This window comes from Epinephelus moara, chromosome 23, assembly GCF_006386435.1.
Source record: "Epinephelus moara isolate mb chromosome 23, YSFRI_EMoa_1.0, whole genome shotgun sequence".
Taxonomy (NCBI): Eukaryota; Metazoa; Chordata; class Actinopteri; order Perciformes; family Serranidae; genus Epinephelus; species Epinephelus moara.
Genome location: NC_065528.1, coordinates 7,916,714 through 7,932,082, shown reverse-complemented (window position 1 = coordinate 7,932,082; position 15,369 = coordinate 7,916,714). Strand labels below are relative to the sequence as shown.

The window sequence follows — 15,369 nt, the reverse complement described above, 5'->3', positions numbered from 1 at the left end:
TTAGTCACTAAACACTGGCTTCCCTTCTGCTCCAGTTGTTGCTCAGTCTGTGTGGCTGCTCCTGGAGCCTTGTGGGAGACATGAGGTAATGATGCAGAGGTGTGCTCCTTTATTCACAAGCACGCACTCTCTTTCCCCCATTTTTCATTCCTTGTTCCTCGCCTACACTCAGTACGTGGCTGGGTTAATGAGTTCAGTGACTGTAATGTCTGCAATGTGGCCACCCAACACAGCCATGAGAGGCAACTGTGTGTCTTAAGTATCCAAAAATTAGTAAACTTCACACAGCATGCTCATGTTTAGGTATGTAATCTGTCTTCCATGACAGTCACAGGTTGAAAACAATAAATGTGTACTCATTGGTAGGAGTAATCTCAGTGGTTACCCTCAGTAGGTGAAGACAAAGAAGCACAAGTTTTTTGTTTAAGTTAAATTCTGAGCCATTTTATTTTCTACGTACCCGTCACTGTGTACATTTAGATAAACAGCAAATCAGTTCAGAGAGCCAAGCCTGCCATTGTTTAATATTTAACTACATGACTTCATGCAGAGTCTTGTCCCGGTCGCCTCTCGCTGCAGAGACCTTTTCATATTCACATGTCTAGACGGAGTCGTCAGAGATCACAGGAAGAGCATACGGGGACTCTGATTCATACCCTGAGTTTTTTCTCTCTGCTTTATGAATAATCTGACAGGTCTGATTGTCAGATACACCGGCTGCTGAAGTGTGTGGCAGTCCATCATTAACATAGTAGATCTCACTGGATGAGTGATGTGTGTGTGTGTGTGTGTGTGTGTGCGTGCGTGCGTGCGCAGGCGCGCGTGTGTTATAGTCCTTTCTCTGCCATTCATAATAGATTCATTTAGTAGCTCAGATCTTGTCAGCCTCAGGCTCAAGGCTGGCTCCTTTATGTCAGATAGTGTGTGTGTGTGTGTGTGTGTGTGTGTGTGTGTGTGTGTGTGTGTGTGTGTGTGTGTGTGTGTGTGCGCCTATGAATGCATTCATACATAGACATTGATTCTGCAGAATGGAGAACTGGAGTCTCCTCTCACACAAAGGAACAATACTTATTTCTCTACTCAGGCTTCTGTTGTGCTGTAATCAAAGAATTTTACTGCAAATTGAGATCCTGATCGAAACACATGACACCAGCTAAAACAGAACAGTTTCTCACTAATAGTAAGTCCACCTCTGAGAATTGAGGGTTCAGAGAATGGGCAGGTTTGTACTGTCCAAAGTGTTTTGAAAATAAACCTTACAGAAAATCTGTTTCACAGACAAATAAGATGTATGTAGTACAATTTGTAAAACCAGCGCAGTGCCGGTTCAAAACATGCCTGGGTGCCGGGGTCCTGAGTAATACACCTGCCATGACATAGTTGTGTTGTGTAATGCTAGAGTATACACCTCATTTGCTAGCAGCTAGCCATATGGGACCAGGCTATTTCCAGGAATGAAAGCCTATATTCTGAAAGTTAGATTGCTGATGCGGAAATGTTTGCTACAATGTAACATCTCCAGTTTACCTTTACTTCACCTTTTGTTGAATGTTCTGGGATGAGCGACTGAGAGCGAGTTGTACTCAGCATGCTGTTAAGCAGCCTAACAGTTAATAGGGGCCCCCTTTTATTATGCAACACAATGTGTACATAACACACGAGAAATATGTCCTGCGAATTTGCGTTTCCTAGGATGGTGAGGGCATGTCTTGCCCTGCTCTTGCTCTGACTGGCTAGTACTTGTTGCCTTTGTCAGTTGGGTTGGTGAGGTTTGGGCAAGGGGAGTGAGATTGTTTAGGGTTTGAATATCAGGGTAAGCCAATCAAAGCAGAGAAAGGCAGAGTCCGGTGGGTCATGTCTTTGCTATCTAAGGAAACACAAATTCCCACCCCATAGATTTCAAGAGCTTGCACTTCCTTGGGTCCTCAGCAATACCTACTCCAAGTAGGAAGTTTATTGGATGAACAGATATCGAGCAAATCCAAGGACAGACAGTCAGAGACACTTTCCATTTTCGTTAAATGAATTGCGGTCATTTGTATCTCAGTCCTGATGTTTGTGTTTTTCCCAAAAACAAAAAGATCTCATCACCTTTTGTGGCCTCCTCAGCTAGCATGATAACCAATAAAGTAGCCTACTGGCACCTTCGGCTGTCTCTGTTGGTCATGTGACCCTGGCATAGCAGGTCGTACTGTAGTAACTCATAAGTCTCCCAAATCTGACCTGGTGACTCCCAAAACAACTTTTTTATATATATTTAACTATATATATTTATATTATATTATTTTGAACACATGTAATTAATGAATCAATTACATGTGAGCTTTTCCTGTTGTGATGTATCAATGTATCTGCTAAGATAAAGATGTATTATAGAGGTTGCTAGAGGTCTCCTCATTTGTGCTTACAGTGATTAAACTAATTATTACTGTAGTGATACATTATGTTGGTTAATTGATTCATGATCTTTTTTATGTCATTATAAATTGAACATCTTTGGGTTTTGGACCGTGGATTGGGCATTGCTATCGTTCTATATATTCATTGATTGATCAATTAATGAAAAATAATAGAGTAATGGAGGCTGCAAACTATCTGTTGTTCTAATCTTATATATCTAAATTCACAAATTGCCACATCTAGACCATTTTAGGGAATGAAGGGCACTCGCTGCATAAAATGAGGTCAAGCTGTTCAGCTGTGCTTATTCTGCCAGCCAGACAGTAATGCAGATTCAAAAGCACCACTGTAGGGTTAAACTGAACCAGCAGCCGTTTTTTGCTTTTAATATTTGATACATATTCAGCTATTTTTGCCAGCAGTCATGCAAACAGGAGCAGACAGTCACCCAAAAAGTCAAACCCCACATTATGCAATTTAATAATCAGGCATGTTTTCTGAACAGTTAGCTCGCTCAGCAGTGCAGAACCTTTTCGCAGAGGGTGAAATCAGCTACCTCCGTCTGTGTGTGTGTGTGTGTGTGTGTGTGTGTGTGCGCCACTCAAGGGAGCTTAATTGGTGTAAGCGTGGGTAGGAAGAGAAACAGACAGTACTCATGTTTGTGTCTATGTGCACTTCTTTGTTTACCTGCATGAAGCATATCTGTACCGTACATTAGTGCATGTAAACACACACACACTTTCACTGTCCTCCTTGTGTCTCCTTTCTGTCCTTTCTCTGTCTTCTTTTGTCCTCTCCCTCTTGTTTCCTACACCTATTTTTTTATCGATTTACTTTCCTTTTCGTCCTCTTCTTTCCTCTCTACAGTCTTTTCTTTATCACCTCCTCTGCTCCTCTTTGCACTCTTCCCTGTGTCCTCGGCTGCTGTATCTCCTTTCTACTCTTTTGTCCTCTGCACGCACTCCTGCTCTTTCGTCTCACCTCTCCTCCCTCGAGAGTGAGGGGTGAGCTGAAATGATCTTGGTGTTGTGGTAAAAAGAGCAGCAGCAGGTGTAAATGGTTTCTGTCTTGACCACTTTAACAGCTGACTGCTCTGTGAGCTGCTGCAGAGCACAAAGTTTCTTCAGAAAGTTCACAGGCGTCTTTACTCTTTAGTCTTTTGCAATGTTAGCTTTAGTTCAGAGATCAAAATATATTAAATGTACATTTTAAAACACATCCTCATGTAATATGGGGTTATTTTCATCTTGTCAACTTTCTTAAGGAGCATAAATTAAATTCCAGATGGCTGAACACAAAATACAGTTTCTTCTTGCAAAATTTGAAATCTGTATTTTATTGTTTGTGATGTTATCTATCCTTTTCTTTTATTTTTTTGTGTGTTTTAAATTGATTTGCCATTTAGATGCAGACACAGAGATAGGGAAGGGGGAGAAAGGACAAAAGCAAAGAGAAATAAATTATAATACTGATTACAATTTTTCATCAAAATTGCAGAGTCTCAGCTTCAAAAGTCTCCTGTGTGGATTTGACAACAGTAGGTACACTGGCAGCATCAGCAGACTTTATTCTGGGAATACAGTGAAAAAGCAAGTGGGACTCAGAGATATGAAATGTAATTTCCATAGTTAATCATCTAATTTTTACTCCTTGACTGGATGCAAGTGGGTGTGCATGCATTTGTGTGTTTATGGATTTAAAAGAAGACAGAAAAGTTTAGTTTCAGGCAAATTTTTTTATTCCTTTCTCCAACCCGTCAGCTACTTGTTGCCATGGTAGCGTTATGTCAGAAGAGTAACTCGGTATGTGCGTTTGTGTGTATATTATTATGCTGACGAATGCAGCTGCAGGGGCCAGATGTGGTCACTGACACATTGACAACCCTCTGTCATTTCCTCCGGCGCGCGCACACACACACACACACTCACACTCACATGTACAATAGCACTCATAAAATGCAAAATATAGGTCAGATAGTGTGGAACATACCGGTAGTTGTGGTACTGGCAAGATGTTCAATTCTGTTTTTTATCTTTAATTGTAACATTAAGCTTCAGTCACCTTCAACATAATTTCAATAAAATGTCGAGCAACAGCTCTATTGTCTCTACGTTATCTGCGCAGTTATGGCAGATACAGATAGCATGGATGCGGCGCGACGAAGATGGAGCTGCGACACTAACCACAGAAGCCACATTTGCCCACGCAGGCACCTCGTGGTTCAACCCTAGTTTTACACAGCTGGTCTATTGTTTTTATGCTGGCTTGTCCTTACATCCTTTTTCCTCAACGTGATATCTGAAGAACGCCTTGAAAGATTTTTTCAAATTTGCATGGGTGTCCAGTTTGAGTCAAAGATGGACTGATTAGATTTTGGTGGTCAAAGGTCAAAGTCACTTTGACTTTTGACTTTCTCAATCTCGTCAACACAATATCTCAGGGACACCTTGAGAGAATTTCTTCAGATATGGCACAAATGTCGACTTTGACTCACCGATGAACAGATTAGATAAGTGTGACCTTGTCTGTCTCATTTTTGTGAACGCGATATCTCATGACAGCGTTTAGGGAGTATCCTCAAATTTGGCACAAATATCCACTTGGACTCAACAATAAACTGATTAGAATTTGGTGGTTAAAGGTCAAAACATGAAGAAAACAGGAATCATACAGTGATTATAATAAAAAATAGCACAGAAATGTTTAATAGAATAAAATGATGGTGACATTTTATATCCCATACATAACTTCACCGTGACATCATAATGTTCTGCATATAACACATGTCTGGCCATTATTCAACAGTATAACTCAGGAACATAAGTGGTTACATTTAGTCAGATACTGAATTGGTGACACTAATCTTGAGTGTCCACCTTGACAGTGTGCTGATTGTATTGACCTTTGTTGCTGCTGGGTTGAAGATGTGTGTGAAGTATTCATGTTGTCACAGACATAGATGTAAACTGTAAGGACAACTTGACTTGTGCACATAGGCAAACAACTGCAAGGCAATAATATCATTCTTGTCTATCTCTACACGTTCAAAAAACTACTTAGAACTGTGATAAAAATCAGAGGCAGTGTGAAGCAGAGCAGTGTGTTTTTACATTTCACATTAAAATAAATCAATCGCATCAATGCATACTGTTGTTAAAACGATCGGGATGATTGATTCAGTACCAGTTACTACAGCCTAGGCTTCCAAACCCTGCATAACCAACTCAGTTATCACTTGGCAAAATTCAATACACACATGGTGAGCTGGCAGGCAACCACATTTTACAAAGATGACTCTGTGTAGCAGATAATAACCCCAGTCCGCCCCGTCTGTGTGAAGTGTCACATCTTAGGCATATGTATCATGTTGTATTAGGACCAGGAGTCAAATAGCTTAGCTTAGCATTAAAGCAAAAGCAGGGGTAGACAGCTAGCCTGGCTCACTCCAGGGTTCACAACTAACTAAATAACTTTAAAACGCATGTAATGGTCGAAGATGCCATTTTAAGACAACATGATTGACAGCCCGTAGGTGTGCTCTCTGTAGTTCACTTCAACACACTGTTATTAACAGGAGGCTGTAGTAAACATGGCAGTGCCACTGTGTACTGTAGTCTGTGACTGTGGAAATGTGACAGCTGACAAACAGCTGAAAAATGTTACAAATGCTTCTGATGAAGTTCTCTCTGTCAGTAGACATTTCCTCACAGGAAACACAGGTCTCCTTTTTTTCTGTTGAGCTAACACCTGCTTATGAGTAGCACCATTTCGGCTGGTTTCGCTGTCTCTTCCTCACTGTCGCGTCTGTGTAGTCTGTTGTTTGTGTCCAAGATATTATACAAGATTACTGTGGTTCTAATGTAATGGTGTAGAATAATTTTGTGGTTGTTATTATTGTTTGGATCTCTAGGGGGCTTAGAAAAACTATCTTAACAACAATCCTACTGGTGTCTAATATGTGCATGGTTTGGACTATAATCCATGACTCATGACAGGTTGGTTAAGATTGTTGTATGAATACCCTCTAATGGTTGTCATTAGGGTTTTTAACAAGATATAATGCTGAAATGTCACTCCAACTGTGTCTAGAAGCCACAGTATTACAGGAGGAATTACAGGAGGACCAGTGAACCTCCCCGACATGTTCACCATCCTCAGGCTATCTCTACAGTTCCAACTGTAGCTGCCAAACCGAGCAGCAATACATCGAAGATGTAATTGATTTAGGTGAACTTGGGTTAAACAATCTCTCTCTCTCCCTCACACACACGCATGACACACACAACAAGGAATGCAAAGCTAGTACCTGTTTAGTCATGTGTGACCAGTTACAGTTAAACCATCTGCTCTGACCTCATTAGACCCATTGTCTTAACTGTATACTGGGAAGCACACACACATACACAAAGCACTGCATAAGAAACAGCTAATGATGCATTTCCAGTATTCAGTGAGTCTTTGCTCTGCACAAATAAAGTAGATATTAGGAATTTATTCCATCCAAACAAATGTGACATTGAGTTAGATAGAAGACCCTTGTGCATGAAAATAAAACTTTTATGATGATATGCAGTGACTGTTTCTTCAAATATTAAGCAATGAGCACAGCTTTTCCCCCCATGAAATCAAACCAAATTCTTCATCATATTGCGGAGTAGTGTATCCTAATATTTATGCTGTAATATACTTCGATTTTTTTCTCTACTATGACTAACTCAGAATTATTAGTTGGCATAATTAATGCAGTTAAGGCAGGGTTACCCTGAGACCTCTTTGAGTGTACCTAAAGGAAATTACTGAATGTTGAGAGCAGATTAATGCGTGCACAGTAAATGAACACAGTCACTCGTGCAAAGAAGCTGTTCATGCTTGCACACAAATATATACTGCAGTTCAGAGTATGACTGGACGTATGACTGAATATTTTACACGCACATGCACACACTGCATGTCAAAAAATGTGTAGGTACTGAATGTGTATGCTCCAAAAAATAAATTATGAATTAATAAGAGTATACGCACATCATGTGAGTAGGTACAAATGCAGATTGTGTGACAAGCAGTCATGAATAAATCACACATATACTTACTCACACGCTGCACGTCTTTAAATTTAAACACCAATTCTAGATTCAGACATGCACTCATAAATAAACAATGCACAATCATTTTGAGGCAGAGCTTGTGATATTTAGCGGAGCATTTGTGCTAAATGAAAGTGTTCTGAGCACAGAAAGAGAAGAATGTAACTTCTGCTTCTTGTTTAATCTATTTTGATTGGGTTTTTTGTGTTGCATGTTTGCCTGCAAATGTCTGCTTGTCCTGATGCTGTTCGAATTCTGTTACATTATTCATGCGGAAAGCACAGCCTTGTTAAAACACACACACCACATCACTAAGTTTAACCAGAATTCATGCTGTGCAAGCCCCCCTTAAAAAAAACAATTCACAAGCAACACAGTATACGAGACATGCACTCATGCATTAACAATGCCCACTCACACTCAGAGTGCGAGGATCAAGTGTGACCTGAGGCCGACCAGTCATGTTTCACCTGCAGTTTGACCATCTGCCCTCATTAGAGCTGTACTCCTTTAACAGTTGCCCCGCTGTTTTTAAACAGCAATACACACTTCTAAATGTATTTTACATGTATATTAAAGATGCTATGTGGAGCATTTTGACATCCATGAATCATGACTGAATTTAAGTTGTATTTAAAGTCTCAGTCTCAGAATTCTACATTTGGAGGCAAAGCAGGAGGACGCTGTATTTCAAGCCCAAACACTGCTGAGCTTCCAGATTTTCTGATGACAGCAGATGAAAATGAGATTTTATAACAAGCTCTCAGGGAGTTTGACATTTTCAGATCAGCAGACCCTGAACTTGTTCGCCTCCTCATTTATCAGCCACTCTTTCTCTTTCTGGTGTACAGGTGTCCTGAGCCAGCGCAACTGGGGTAAAAAGTACCCAGCCTGTAACAGTGCTAGGCAGTCTCCTGTGGACATCGACGAGACCTTTACCCAAGTCAGGCTGCAGTACCAGAATCTACAGTTAGAGGGCTGGAACAAACTGACGGCAGAGTCCAGCACCATCCACAATGACGGGAAGACAGGTAAAGTGATGTTTTTCCACTCCTCTTTGTTAATCTTTCTTGCAGAGCCTGGTTTTGTTCTTTGAGAAGTAAATCTATAGGAATATTAAACATTATTTGGCCTTTTCTCAACTGTAACTTTATATATCCAGTTCAAGCTGTGGAAGCCATGACAACAAGCTGTTTCAGTTGTGTTGAAAGATGACAATTTCTTTTTCTTTCAGTCCCAGACAAGCACATATTAAAGCAGCAACCAGAGGAAGAAAATGTAGTGCCACATGTTGTAGATTCAGTCTATGGAAATGATTCTGACATTATCCCAGTGCTGTAAAACACAACATCTTAATCCCTACATATGGAAAGAAGCTTAACTTTCCAGAAGCAGAAAAAAGAAGGATTCACAACTCAGAGGTTAATGAGAGAAAGGAGCAGCGAGGATTAAAAGGAGACAATGAAAGAGAGGAGAGAGAGACCAAGTAATTGAGAGAGAGGCAACCATAGGGACAGCAGCACCAAGAGATCATGGGGAGAAAGATCGATGTCAAGAGGCAGAGATGAAACTGAGCAACAGAAAAGCGGCAACAAATAAAGAGCAAAAGAAAAAAACGTGCAGAGAGAAAGAGAGAGACAGAGCAGGGGAGAAAAATGAGGACGACGTGAACAGACAGTGAGAGGAAAGGCAGCGTGTGGAGTGATGTCTGGCCTGATATTAAACAAATGGAAGCTGTCTGAGCTATCATCACCATCTTTCCAATACAGCCTGGGCTCTGTGTGTGTGTGCGCGCCTCCTATACGTTAATGGTCCTAAAATTAATCTCTTTTTCTCTGTGCAGTCAGAGAGGAAATTGCATATTTAAACAGATATTGCAGGCTGTCATGATATTAAGAGAGAAACATGAGACCTGCACAGCCTCACCAAACTCTGTTACATCCTGTCGTGAGCTATCCTTTAACAAAGTAAAACGAGCATCAGAGAATATTGTGCTTAACAAATATATTCTCTAAGGATAATTACATTATCGGCTTATCATATGATATATATGGACATGACCTCGATCATTTTGCTGACCTTGATATTGCCTATTGTGTTTACATGTGTGTGTTTTTACATGACAATTTCACCCATATTTTAGTCAGCATAATGCCAGAATTTGAAGCAAAGTTTTCCTGACCATTATAAGACTCAGGTGCAGCAAATCCTCTTTTTTCCTCTCGTCCCCGCCTACTTGTGTGAGGCCTAGCAAAGTGTATCTTACAGATAGCCTGCAGCTGCACTCTTTGAGGCTATAAAATGGCCTCAAAATGACAGTTATGTTCTTTATTGCAATTATTTCTGGGACAATATATCATCTAACAAAAGTAATTATCATGACAGACCAGTGAGATTGCTCACTTGAAGTTCATATGTGGCTCCAAGAGGCAATTATGAAGAGGTAAAGTGGACTTAGGGAAATTGTCAGCTTTGATATAAGAAGGATTGTTTCATAATTTACATTAAAGGGGACTGATTATGCTTTTTATTCTTTTCTGTCATATATATGATGTGACAATGATGAATTGGTAAATATAAATAATAAAGTAAACATGCGTAAAAGTAATCCCTACGAGCAAAACGTCAGGCATCAGACCACTCTGAATACTCTGTCTCCAACTGTTTTTTTCTATGATGGAGACCAGCTAACGTCAGCTCAAGACAGATTTCTTTATATGCTTATCTGCTCCAGGCATGCTACTGCAAATGTCTGCATTATGTAGCCTTCAATACGTAATGTAGCTACATGCTAATGTCAGGGAAACATGTAATCTTGGTTGCCAGTGTTGTAAATTCCTCCCCAGCTTTGGATCAGATTCCTGCTGGAACATGTCCAGTTGTACAGATTTCGGATTAGAAGCTCTTATTGGTAGTTTTTCATGATAGAAAGTACAACTGTATTCTGTTATAGTCATTTCCCGGCTGCAGTGATGATAGACTCAAAGATATGGCAGACCCACAAACGCTGACCAATCAGAGCAAACTGGGCTTTTTCAGAAGGGGCTTTAAGAGACCAGCGCCAAAACGGAGCATCACAGACAGAGGGTGAATACAGGTGTTCCAGCACAGACTGTATGAGGGGAAAAAAGTGTTTTTCTGAGAATTAAAGCATGTAAACATGTTCTAGTAGAAACCCACAAGACACTATCAACCTAAAAATTTAAAAACATTTCATAGGTAATTATCACCTGATTCTGTACCTACCTTTACCTGGAGTGTCTTTCAGCATTGTTTTGGTTTTGTGATACACATCTTTGCTGTTTCATTTCAGACTCAGTGCTCCCATCTGTTTTTGGTGGACACAACAGGCAGTTTTCATCAAAGAAGCTCTAAAAACAAACCCTGCCTGTCCAGCATTAGACAGTAAACAGACAGTTAATTAGTAGCTGGTGAGCATAGTGGAGCATTTGGCTGCCAAAGAGCCAGATACTCCCTGTAGGAGTTTGTGGAGACCAAAACAGAGCCAAAAGAAAGGGAATATTGAACTTACATCTGTCAGGTTGCCAGAAGCACAACTCTAAATGAATACTAATGTTGCTTTGTAGCTGTTGGATGTGTAAATAAGGAACCATGGTCTAACTGTTGCCTTTATATGGTCAGAATATGTAAATGTTTTGTTTATATATTGGTTACTCCAAAGTAACCAAAATTATATTTATAGCTATTATTAGGAATATTTATGTTCATTTTTACTGATGTGATGAATGTCAAAGGCCAGAATACTTTGCTAATACTCCAGGATATCAACATTCAATACATGAACACATGAGCTATCCAAGTTTTAGCAGCCAGAAACTGTTGTGTCCTTTTCACCGCAAAAAAAAAAGGATTTTGCGTCCATGCCATCACTGAAGAAATGATGAAATATTTTGAGGCTTAAAGTTACCACTTTCCACCATCTTGCCAGTTGCTCAGAGCCAGAAAATTAAAAATTTGGACAAAGCTTGGGAGCCTGGTGGACAAGCAGCAACTGCCACAGCTGAATATTGGGGATAGAAAGTCTTGTCAGTCAAGCAAAGCCCTCAATCGTACTCCTGATTAAGCCTGTTGTCGGAAAAGTTTGACCCTGACAGTCTTCAGTAAAACTCAGCATTTGCATTTCCCGTTTTTGCTCTGTTACTGCAGAGCAGTTGACAGAAAGTTTAAACTAAGTGAATGTGTGTGTGTCTTAGTGTCCATCAGTGTGGAGGGGGAGTTCTTCGTCAGTGGAGGAGGGCTGAGCTCCAGGTTCCGTGTTGGTAGGATCACCTTCCACTGGGGGCGCTGCAATGCAACATCAGACGGGTCTGAACACAGCCTGAACGGGATGAAATACCCTCTGGAGGTAACATATATATACACAGCATCTGTTTGTCCATCATCAATACATTTATTGTGTACACATTTGTCTACCAGTCAAGCCTGAGTTCAGCTAACCTGCCTGTTTCTTGCGCTCATTCAGATGCAGATCTACAGTTATGATCCAGATGACTTTCAAAGTCTGGATGATGCTATTAGGGAAGGAGGGAGGATCTCTGCCTTAGTCGTGCTCTTTGAGGTAGGTAGGTTTGTGCCCTAGCGTTAGAGATCAGCCTGTTCCTCTTCAAATAACAAAAATTAAAGTGATTAGATTAAAGGTGAATATTTGTCTTCAATAGAAGCTCATATTCTTTTCCACAGATCGGATTGGAAGACAGCGAGAACTTCATTCCTGTAATAGAAGCTGTCAACACTGTCAGCAGGTTTGGTAAGTCACTTCTACATACTGTACTATATCTGGGTCACCACTGGGGAAACGAATGTCAAAATCAACTGATTTTGCCTCAACTGTGGATACATAACATCCCACTTTCATAAACGTAAGAATTCTAGAAGCTACGATATCTAAAGTGTTCGTATTGCTGCGTTGTTGCCTTATGAAATCTACTTTTGCGAGTCAAATAACGTGTGTGTGCTTTGGTTTGTTTTGTGTGTGCCACTTACCTGAAGGGTTGAGAAGAAGGGCTGTAAAAATTTAAAAGGAAACTGACATCCCAGCCTTATATCTGCCAAATAAGAGCCCCTTAAATCAGCAGTGTGGGAGCATATTGGATATCAACAAAATGACCAGAGAGTAGAAGATATATATCCAATTTGCCGTTGAAAGTTGGCAAGTGGGTACAACACTTCCAATATGTTCCATCTTCAAACCCTTGTATGCCCAAGTTAAAGTAAAAAATACTTAACTATTTATCATGCAAAGATCAACCAAAACAGTTAAAACCCTCTGAAGGTAGTTCACAACGTGCTACTATTTACTTTCAGAATCCTGCGGGGATACCATAGCACCAACTAAGGAGGACTGTGACTGTCATTCCCTCTCTGTCTGTGTAACCTTTGTTCAGGGTAGTCTATTCCCATTTAACCACTATAAATGATTTTTAAGTAACCAAACATTACACTATAAGAAGTGGAAATAATAAATTTGTGTTATTGATGTCTTTTTTTCCTTACATAGTGTCAAGTAATAAATTCCCTGATTGATAATTGTGAAAACTATAATATTTCCTCTGACAATAATTATGATATCAAAATCTCATATCGTGACATCCCTATTATCAACAGAACTAAATTTCCTGCAAAATAAATTGTAGTTTTAGTGTAATTATACCAGACAAGTGTTGATGGCTTCTGCCATCAGGGCCCTAAAACTCTGGAATTCTCTGCCTGAGGAGATCAGGCTGACTAGCACATTACCTGTTTTTAAATCATTGCTTAAAATATATTTTTAAAGGAAAGCTTTCCATTTTAATGTCTGATTTGTACTTTTTGATTTGTAACTTTTGTGTTTTATTTCCCTTTGTTCTGTTTTTGCCACTGTACACACTATTTTTCTCAGCTCTCAACATTCTTTTAAATATTGTATTGTTATTCTTGCCTTATTTTCATGCACTCTGTGAAGCACTTTGTAACCTTGTTTAGATATGTGCTATACAAATAAGACATGTTATTATAATATTATTATTGTTTGAGGAAGTCAAATAATGATAATGAAAAATGCACAAAAAAATGTGCTTTTCTCTCCTACATGATTAAACTACAAAGGGTCGCTGACTGCTTATGAGCGATATCATGATGCACATCATAGACTTAACATACAGTGACATTTTTAAAATGCTTTGTCCCAGGTGATCTTACAGCTTGGGGCAAAACATTTGTTAATGTTGTGACATTTTGTCACTGATGAGACTTTTTTTTTTCTTTTTTTTTTACCAGGTAAGAGCGGGTCGATAGAAGCTTTCACCTTACGGTCCTTGCTGCCTAATAACACAGATAAATATTACATCTACAACGGCTCACTAACTGCTCCTCCCTGCTCGGAAACTGTGGAATGGATCATCTTTAAACACACTGTGGCCATATCTGAGACACAGGTCAGTAGGTTTTATCACACACACACACACACACACACACACACACACACACACACACACTGTAACCAATGCTTTTTTTTTCTGAACAAAAAAAGTCCTAGAATAAAGACAACTTTGAGTAACACTATTTCTCATTCACTCTTCTAACCCTGAGTACCTTTAAAATGGTGATGAAACACTGAACACTATGACTGTGGTTTGTTTGACTTATACCTTACCAAGAATGTCACTACAACCAAACTTGATAGCCATCTAGATTTGCTAGAAAACCAAATAGTTTTTCACTTTTTCCCCAGCAGGGCACAGCCATCTTACAACAAGCTAGTTGGTGGTGTCATGAGAATGGTTGTTTACTAGGAATGCTAAGTACCGCACTGTACCTCCGACTAGTTTAACTAGTTTCTAACTTAATAAGTGTTGATACAGTGGAGTTTAAGAGTTAAGATGAGATACAAAGACCCAGGGACAAAGTTAAAAACCAACTGCAAATGCTTTTTGAGCCAATAAGACTAAATATATTTTACAAAAAAGCCATCAAAGAACAAAATATGCTTTACAATACCAAGTTCACCAAGCCTAGTTTAACAACTTCTACAAGTAGTTAAAAAAAAGGAGAACTATTCTTGTGATGTCACCAACTAGCTTGTTGTAAGATGGCTGCACCAAGTTGGCAAAAACGTAAAATCCTTGCAAATCTAGGTGGATATTAAGTTCAATTGCAGTGCCATATCTTGCCCAAGGTAAAAATCAAAGGAACCACAGTCATACTGTTAAGTGTTTCATCTACTCTTTAAGGATACTCTAGCACGGCCGACAGTCATGAAGGAAAAGCCTCTTTTGAAATCAATGACAGCGGCTTCAACTACTAAATTGATTTATCATTGTGTCTGATGAAAGCCTTGGAGCTTTATGATACAAATTTTCAATGCTTTATATTTGAAATAACTACAATGTACACTGGCTTGTATTCAGTTTAAAAAGACAAACATCTGTTGTTAAGTTGACATCACTGCTGCCTGTAGTTGCTGTGTCTAGTTGTAGTCTGTGGCTGGTTTCAGGTCAGCTGTCTTTGACATCTGTGCACAAAATAAAAACAAAACCTTGCACTGAAGTGATGCAATGTGACATGTTTAGTCAAAATGTGAACTTTCAGAGTAGGGTTTCTGTAGTGGTATGATTTTGTAACAAAGGCTTGTCATGCAGCGACAACACAAGCTGACACTGTAACGTTACTGCAGATTGATTCCAGGGTGACGACGTTATAAAACCTCTGTGGAACGTCTTTGAATGAAATCATCTGTGTAATAATCATCAATTATGTAGCAGAACAGTGGCGAGTGAATGAGGTCATGAAAGTGGTTGTGTGTGTATTATATGTGCTTGTGGGTTTGTGTGTGCTTGTGTTTGTCTGTGTTTGCATGATTGAAACGGGGGTGGCAAGGCATGACATG

The 15,369-nt window shown here is 39.6% G+C and overlaps 1 protein-coding gene across 2 annotated transcripts in view; it reads left to right on the top strand.

Moving 5' to 3' along the window:
• Positions 1-15,369, top strand: part of ptprz1b (protein tyrosine phosphatase receptor type Z1b) — an 83,610-nt gene that overhangs the window by 38,912 nt on the left and 29,329 nt on the right. For both annotated transcript variants that reach the window (XM_050036191.1, XM_050036190.1), the window contains exons 3-7: positions 8,336-8,515; positions 11,699-11,850; positions 11,968-12,063; positions 12,186-12,252; positions 13,761-13,918. In XM_050036191.1, coding sequence (XP_049892148.1) covers positions 8,336-8,515; positions 11,699-11,850; positions 11,968-12,063; positions 12,186-12,252; positions 13,761-13,918 — 653 coding nt within the window. The remainder of the gene's footprint in view (positions 1-8,335; positions 8,516-11,698; positions 11,851-11,967; positions 12,064-12,185; positions 12,253-13,760; positions 13,919-15,369) is intronic.